This window comes from Mustela nigripes, chromosome 18, assembly GCF_022355385.1.
Source record: "Mustela nigripes isolate SB6536 chromosome 18, MUSNIG.SB6536, whole genome shotgun sequence".
Taxonomy (NCBI): Eukaryota; Metazoa; Chordata; class Mammalia; order Carnivora; family Mustelidae; genus Mustela; species Mustela nigripes.
In genome coordinates this window covers 37,807,688-37,816,412 of record NC_081574.1, presented here as the reverse complement: position 1 = coordinate 37,816,412, position 8,725 = coordinate 37,807,688, and the positions used below count along the sequence as shown (strand labels likewise).

General features: G+C 43.2%; 1 protein-coding gene across 5 annotated transcripts in view; it reads left to right on the top strand.

Annotated features, from left to right (window-relative positions):
* The window catches only part of SLC20A2 (solute carrier family 20 member 2), a 107,298-nt gene extending 99,405 nt beyond the window's left edge, over positions 1-7,893 (top strand). For all 5 annotated transcript variants that reach the window (XM_059384247.1, XM_059384248.1, XM_059384244.1 and 2 more), the window contains one exon: positions 6,413-7,893. In XM_059384247.1, the coding sequence (XP_059240230.1) occupies positions 6,413-6,577 (165 nt within the window). In that variant the 3' untranslated portion in view covers positions 6,578-7,893. The remainder of the gene's footprint in view (positions 1-6,412) is intronic.
* The last annotated feature ends 832 nt before the right edge of the window (positions 7,894-8,725 follow it).

Below are 8,725 nucleotides of genomic sequence, written 5' to 3'. Positions count from 1 at the left end.
TTAGGGGCGCCTGGGTGGCTCAGTGGGTTAAGCCACTGCCTTCGGCTCAGGTCATGATCTCAGGGTCCTGGGATCGAGTCCCGCATCGGGCTCTCTGCTCAGCAGGGAGCCTGCTTCCCTCTCTCTCTCTCTGCCTGCCTCTCCATCTACTTGTGATTTCTCTCTGTCAAATAAATAAATAAAATCTTTAAAAAAAAAAAAGGCACTTTAGAATTTATAAAGTAAGAACAGAAGTTGTGCTAAACACACTAATCACAATGAAATTAAAGTATAAATTGATTGTGTTTTGAAAAAGGGAAGTATCCCCTTGGGTGGTTTTAAATGCTCTTTTTAAGTAACAGTTCAGTCAGACAGTTTAGAAATTATAATGATAGCTTTCTTTTAAAAAAAGAAAGTGTGTGTGTATGTGTGTGTGGATATACATGGGAAAACCTTTGATGGCCAGTTATACTCAGTTGAAAAATCCTATCGTTAAATGGTTTAATTGAGCAAAGAGAAAATAAAAGAGCTGGACATTCAAATTAGGATTTTATGAAAAGTGCAGAACAATAAAAATTCTGAGCCAACTAAGAAAGGTATAATAATTAAATGCAAAATAAATTTAAAAATACTAAATGGGAGAGAGAGAAAAGTGGTTATTAATAGAATAATATCAAATCATATAAGGGAAAAAGGAAAAGGAATTAAGTTAGGAGAAAGACATAACAGATAGATAGAGAAGGGCGTTCTTAAGTTACACAAGAAATCACAAAGCTGTATGCTAAGGAATTTGTAAAAATCTGTAAAATGAATCATTTTCTGCAAAAAGTATACATGACAAGTAAATATTGTCAAGGAAATAGGAAAAACTGGAAAATCTGACCAGAGCCGAGGAAGAAATTTTTTTTAAGATTTTATTTATTTATTTGACAGATCGATCACAAGTAGGCAGAGCAGCAGGCAGAGAGAGGGAGAAGCAGGCTCCCTGCTGAGCAGAGAGCCCGATGCGGGGCTCGATCCCAGGACCCTGAGATCATGACCTGACGAGGAGGCAGAAGCTTAACCCACTGAGCCACCCAGGCGCCTCCCAGAGGAAGAGATTAAGGACATTCTCCAAAAACAATTCTTTTCATCTGAAAAAACAAAAAGGAGGGGCACAGCTGACTGCAGCTCTAGGCAGATTCATTAGATAACTTCTTCCATTTTATTTTTAAAATTTATTTTTAAAAATTGTATTTATTTGAGAGCAAGCACGAGTTGGGGGTGGGGAGCAGAGGGGAAGAGAGAAGCAGACTTCCCACTGAGCAGAGGGCCCAATGCAGGGCTGGATCCCGGGACCCCAGGATTGCAGCCGGAGCCAAAGGCAAACACTTAACTGACTGAGCCAGGTGCCCCAAAGATTGATTTATTCACTTGAGAGAGAGCGTGCGTGTGCACACACACGAGACAACAGAGGAGCAGAGGGAGAGAGAGAATCTCAAGCCGACTCCCCGCTCAAAGCAGAGCTCAACTCAGGGCTTGATCTCATGACCCCAAGATCATGACCTGAGTCAAAACCAGGAGTTGGACATTCAACCAACAGAGCCATCCAGGCGCCCCATAGCCTCTTCATTTTAAAAGAATAATTTTCATGCTATTTAAATTTTCTAGTATAAAAAAAAAAAAGAACAGGAAACTCTTCTTTTTGTTTTACAAAGTATATACTATTCTGAATAAGCCTAGTACCAAAACCTGATTTAAAATGATATATGAGGGGCACCTGGGTGGCTCAGGTCATGGTCCCAGGGTGCTGGGATCGAGCCCTGCATCAGGCTCTCTGCTCAGCGGGGAGCCTGCTTCCCCCTCTCTCTCTCTGCCTGTCTCTCTGCCTACTTGTGATCTCTATCTGTCAAATAAAATAAATAAAATCTTAAAAAAAATAAAAATAAAAAAATAAAATGATATATGAATATTTGTGTAATTAAGGAGCTAATAAATGACATCAGTGATTTTAGAACATTTCAGCAGGATCAAATTGATTTTCCAGATTACTAGAAAACAGGCTCTGAACAGGGCAGGGTTTATCCACCTCCAGACCTACACAGGGCTGGCCCTCATAAGCGCTCAACAGATAGGTATTGAGTGAATCCCAAGAAGGGTGTTCTGACACCTTCAAAGTAATGCAGTTTATCAATCCATTAAAATACAACATATGATCATCTACTGACATATATACCAAAAAGACGTTTGATAAAATTCTCTAAAACAGTGCTAGAATTCAGCAAAAATGACCAAGCGCACCATAAAAATAAAGAACTCTACAGCTCGTCTGTCAGCAGCAGCCAATGCGAAAATGTAATAAAAACAACACCACCTCCAAAATTGCAGCAAAAAGACATTTCAGAATAATCCTAATAAGTGTGAGTGTTGTATATGAAAAAGGCACATAACTTCACGCAGACATGAAAGCAGACCTGCAGATGAGACAGTGTTATGGGATGGGAAAACTAAATTTTATAAAGATAAGAGTTCCCTCCAGGGCGCCTGGCTGGCTCAGTAGGTGGAGCATGTGACTTGATCTCCGGGTCGTGAGTTCAAGCCCCACCTTGGGTGTAGAAATTACTTTTTAAAAAATCTTTTTAAAAAAAGGTATTATGTTCCCCACAAATATAAACCCAACCAAATTTTTCTTCTAACTTTACAAAAGACCAAAGTGAATTTGTTGGGTCAGGTTCGCAAGGATATAAAATAATCTAAAAAGAAAAGTAATGACGGACAGTCTTACGAGAGAGTTGAAAGTATACAGAGGTGAGGCAGCAGTGTGGATGGGGACAGCTTCAGCTGGGGAAGATGACAAAGTTCTGAGGTGGATGGTGCTGGTGCTTGCAAAACAATGTGACAATACTTTATGCCACTCAATTGTACACTTAAAAATAGCTAAAATGATCAATGATATGTTATAGGTGTTTTACCACAACAATGAAAAAAAATCTGCTATTTCTATAAAAACAGTAGATAGGCCAGAGATAGAGCCTGCTATACAGGAGTGTTATAGTTTGGTGATGTTGGGTAAGAGAGGTTGGATTGCTGGCTGTCAGTTGAGAAAAACAAAATTAGACACACAGCTCTCAAAAAATTAATCTGATGGCCTAACTAGCATTTTTAAAACATTTTAAAATTTAGAATAAAATAGAATCTTATTTTAGAAAATTTACAGTAAAATAGAACTGAATAGTTATCAAATATTCAAGGACAAATCATAGGAGAAGTGTACAGCATACTTTATTGTATGCAATTAGAAACTTGAAACAAAGCAAAGCAGTGAATCGAGAAAAATCTTTGCATTAAAGAAGAGTTAAGGGGCGCCTGGGTGGCTCAGTGGGTTAAGCCTCTTCCTTCAGTTCAGGTCCTGGTCTCAGAGTCCTGGGATCGAGCCCTGCACTGGGCTCTCTGCTCAGCAGGGAGCCTGCTTCCCACTCTCTCTGCCTACTTGTGATCTCTGTCTGTCAAATAAATAAATAAATAAATAAATCTTAAAAAAAAAAAAGAAGAGTTACTATCTTTCAATAAAGACCACACATAAATAAATTAGAGTGCCTATTTAGATTCCAATTGTGCAGAATACATGGAGAGACAATTTTATATATAGTAAGGACTAGAAGGGGGACAATTGGATAAATAAATAAAAGTTTAGCCTTAGGAGTAAAGAGATGCAAATTAAAGCAACAGTAGCCCATATTTTTGTTGATTGCTTAGCAAAAAAGAACAACTTACAGGTACCAAAATTCACGGATCATGGATGACCTTGTACATTTACAACTATTAATAAAACTATTCGGCAGTCTGTGTGAAGCCCCTGTTCTTCCTCCTTGCAGCATTCCATCTGATACATGGTAGGGAGTCGGTCAAATACCATGTTGCAGCCACTGTTGGTGAATTACCATTTTGTAACCATTGTAGTGAGTCTTTAGCGAAGGAGAGAGAGAAGTTGATAAGGAGAAGGCTATTCTAACAGTCTGAAAGTGTTTCTTCATGGATTGTGGCAAAAGGTTAAGAACTGGTGAATTTGGGTAAAGGGTGTGTGGAGTTCTTGCAACTTTTCTCTAAGTTTCAAATTATTTCAAGATGTTTTTTAAATACTCCCTTTAAATTGCTGAATCACTATTGTACATCTGAAATTAATATAACCCTGTATGTTAACTGTACTGGAATTAAAAACAAAACTAAATAAATGCCCCCTTTAATAATCCATTTCAGGGAATTTTTTTTTAATCCAAATATAAGCTATATGAATGAAAACACTAATCATGGAACTGTTTTTTTTTTTTTAAGATTTTAATTTATCTGTCAGAGCGAGCGAGAGTGTGCACGTGCACAAGCCGGAGGGAAGGGCAGAGGGAGAAGCAGGGAGCCTGATGCAGGACTCAATCCCAGGACCCTGGGATCATGACCTCAGCCAAAGGCAAACATTTAACTGACTGAGCCACCCAGGCGCCCTGGAACTATTTCTAATAGGGAAAAATTGGAAACAAACTGGAAGTAGTTAAATTAAGGTGCATCCATCTAAAGGGTGTGTGCCATCTCTCACGATCATAAAGCGTGTGAGCACTATGGGGAGATGCCTATAATAGAATGTCAATTTTTTTAAAGAAAGGAAATAAGGTGCCGGTGCCCTATGAGTTACAAATAAAAGTACATTGATAAAAACAAGAAAGGAATATATAAATGGGACAGTAGTGGAGGTCTGGGAAATTGCCCATCCCTCCTAGTACATAAACTTGCTATAGTAATATTCTAACTTCATGCTTCAAAAAAAAAAAAAAAGATGTATTTGAGAGAGAGAGAGAGCACAAGTGGAGGGAGTGTGGAGGGGAGGGGCAGAGGGAGAGGGAGCAGCAGACTCCCCAATGAGCAGGGAGTCTGAAGCGGGACTCGATCCCAGGACTAAGCTACCTGGGCTCCCCTACCTTTATGCTTTTTCAAATAAGTTTTCTAAGGAAGGAAGAGGGTGTGGTAAAATGGAAACTTGAACATGTCCTTCCTAAGGGAATCCAGAACAACCAAAAGGGCCCTAAAGAGGGCGCGCTCCGGGGAGACAGGGCGCAACGGGAGTTAGAGTTTGTGGACTTGACTATCTATGTTTGAGGACCACCAGAAACTAGCTGACCCTTACACAGTAGAAAGATCATGATTATCTGTCATGTTTTAGGAACTTCCAGACAGCATTCTCAGGTTCATACAGGGTACTGGTTACAGCCAAAGATTGTAAGTACAACAATCACTTTGAAAGCTCTTCGTACAGGTTAGTTGCTGTCCTGAAGATGTTGGTTAATCCCGGCTTGGGTTGACGGAATATCAGATTAACTGCCTTTCAGTAGACCGCTGGTTTTGGTGTTCCAGTTTGTGTCCATAAACAATCTGATGTGTTGGATTTTATTTTTCCTGTGGTTATTTTTTATAACGGTGCTATTTGAACTGCATTGGCCCCTGATGACTCTGGAGTATTTGAGGGTCAGTGGAAACAAAGCCTATTTTATGGAAAAATCCAGCTCACAAATGGGCATTCTGTCCAGCTCCACGCCCCACCAGAGCAAGTGAGGCATGAGATGTTATGGAATTGTACTTTTTCATTTTTAGGATACTTAAAGTTGAGTCTTTTTTCCTTTTTAAACTTTCAACAAACCATAAAAATGAACGGTGAGTGTTTCGAAAGTGTTGTGATTTCCCAATATCTGTACTTGTCGTTTTGTGAGGCACGAGTGTCAGTCCCGATCCAATAATGTGTATGTGCCACTTTGTCTGACTTTATTTTACTTTGCCGTTTACTTGTTTACTTCCCTTCACACTAGTGAAGGTACAAAGACAGCCAGGCGCTTGAGATAGAGGAGAAAACCAGCTTAAAATCAAGCGGCCTGAGCTCTGTCCTCAGGCTGCGGCAGTTCTCCCGGCCCCGGGGCCCCTCGGGATCTGTTTTAGCGTCTGCAAAATGAACCATGTGGATTGGACATTCTCAGAGGTCTTCTCCAGCTCTGACACTCACGATGCTGCTTTTGCAAGGGAAGGGGTACGTTGTCGCCGTGGCACGGCCCTGTCAAAGCAGGATCGTATGCTGTGGTCCGCCGTAGCCCGCCTGCGGAATATTGAAGTCAAGTTAGTTTATGAGGTGCAGAGAGAAGGGGGGACACGCACTTGTCTAACGTTCCACTCAGATGCAACGGATCATAGGCGAAGTGTGTCAGCACTGTGCACGCAGCAGAATCGCGCGAAAGTAATTATACCTAAGATCTTAATTATTTTAAAAGCTTTGAACAAATCAAGAGGCAAGAATTGGTGGTTTTATAATGCAGTTTACTTCTGAGATTAGCCGCTTTCCATGGCTTGACTGTAGAGTCTGTGCCTCACCCTTAAATTCACGAGCCTCCGTTTTCACCTTGGAATGTCTGTGCTCCCACAGGTGGGCTCGGTGGTGGCCGTGGGCTGGATCCGCTCCCGGAAGGCCGTGGACTGGCGTCTCTTCCGGAACATCTTTGTGGCCTGGTTTGTGACTGTGCCCGTGGCTGGTTTGTTCAGCGCCGCTATCATGGCCCTCCTCATGCACGGGATCCTCCCCTACGTGTGACTTGTGTCTTCTTCCACGCCGCGCACAAGGGGTGGTCTGGGGTGGGCACGTGGGGGCGGCACGTGGCACGCGGGCTGCCCACCCCCGCCCCCAGCTTCTCCGCGTCCCTTCCCTAGGGTTCCAAACCACACTGTTCACCTACACTGTAGAGTCCCCTCCAGAGCTAACTTAACTACTGTACAGAGTCACGTGCATTAAACTGGCATCGTGGTGACACGGCGTGGTGCGGTTACTTCCCTGTCGGCTGCGTAGTGTGCGCGTAGACTAGATAGCGTTATCTCCGACATATTCAACATGGGAGTGGAGCTGTGTTGCCTAGGACCCAGTATTCAACAAATCCTTGTACGTCGTGATTTCCGTGGCAAATTTCAAGAACCTTTTCAAAGGAAAGTGTAGATTGGAAAGTGGTGTTTTCCCTGTTGAACAGACTGTAAGACAAGCGCGAGTCGGGATGGCTGGTGCACATTTGGGCAGGTGTGCGAGCGCGGGTGTGCTCTTGATACTGGGGTGGGGGTTCCCGAGGGCTCTCACTGAGGAGTCTGTTCATATACTGTGTATTGATTCTGTAATATATCATAATCGCTTCTGTAAATACTTCAAACTGTAATTTTTTAATGGTGTGCTTCCCTATACTTTTTTGATCAGAGAATTTTGGAAAGTACCAAAGAAGCAGGGGAATAGTTTGCCAGTATTCTATTTTCATATTGCCTGTCTCCCCTTCTCATTAATCCTACCGTTAGCCTGTGCTGGAGGGAGACCGCGGGGCCCTGGCCTGCCCCTCGCAGCGCAGATGCTGAAGCACCAGCCCTCCCCTCCCCCACCTCCGCCCCCCCATCCCCCACTGCCACCACATGCCAGACACTGGTGAACCCGGCAGTGGCCCTTCGTCGTCATCCGTGTAGAGAGTGTACGTACGTAAGGATGCATGTTCCAGCACCACATATCAAGTCCAGTTTAAATTTTCACCCCTCTTCTCCCCTCGCAGCCTGAGGAACAGAATTCTTGTCTCAAACACTAAGGCGAATGATACAACATTCTAGAAATTCAGGAGCAGGGAGAGTTGAAATATTAGACGATACACTGGATTTGAGGATTTCCTTGAGGCCTTTACTAAGCTGAACATCTTGATGCTCTACTGTAGTCCCGTTGGATTCTTTATTTGGTAGCGGGAGGGAGGAAGTGTGACTAATGTTAGAGCCTGAAACTATGGAAATGCTGCTAAAATTTTTATATTGACAAACATTTTCTTGGTACTTCATTGTGATTTTTCATTAATCAACCACATTAAATTTATAATAAAAAAATGCCCCTCAAAAGTTTGCCTCTGAAGTCTTTTTCTAAGTATCTGTAGGCTTTTCAGTTTCCATAAAAATAAGAGTTACATAATGTGTTTATTTCTATTTTCCAAATAACTTTCTTATTTTACTACTATTATATGTTTGCACACTAATACACATGAGCAGGAGAAAGCAATGAGGGGCACGGCCAGCGTGCCGCAGTCTCCTCCTGTTAGCACACACGCACACATGTTGGCTCTTCAGCAGAGACCTGACAAGAGGGTGTGTCCCCGGATGGAATTTTTGTTAAAAAATGTATCACACTTCTGTGCTCGGCCTCTCCCAATTGACTCTGAACTTAGCCTCTTGGGGGGGACAGGGGGGAGGCAGTCGGTTCACGCGTTCAGGGCTAAGAGCCTAGCAGAAAAATGCACTTAGTCTTTCTTCTTGGCTCAAGCAGCAACTCCCCCCCCCCCCCCCCCCCCCCCCCCCCCCCCCGCCCCAACCCACGCACCCTCTTGAAGCTTCGGAAGCGAGAGCTCCTCCAGCCTCCGCAGCAGGGCTCACAAGCCCCATTTCCTTCTGGAGCCAGAAAGGTGACAGGGATGCGGGACACTGACCAGGTGTGAAAAGTTCTTCATCTCCACAAGGAAATGTGCTTTCTCTGATTTTTTTTTTTAAAGATTTTTATTTATTTATTTGACAGCGAGATCACAAGTAGTCAGAGAGGCAGGCAGAGAGAGGGGGAGGCAGGCTCCCCGCTGAGCAGAGAGCCTGATGCGGGGCTTGATCCCTGGACCCTGAGACCATGACCTGAGCCAAAGGCAGAGGCTTAACCCACGGAGCGACCCAGGTGCCCACTTTCTCTGAT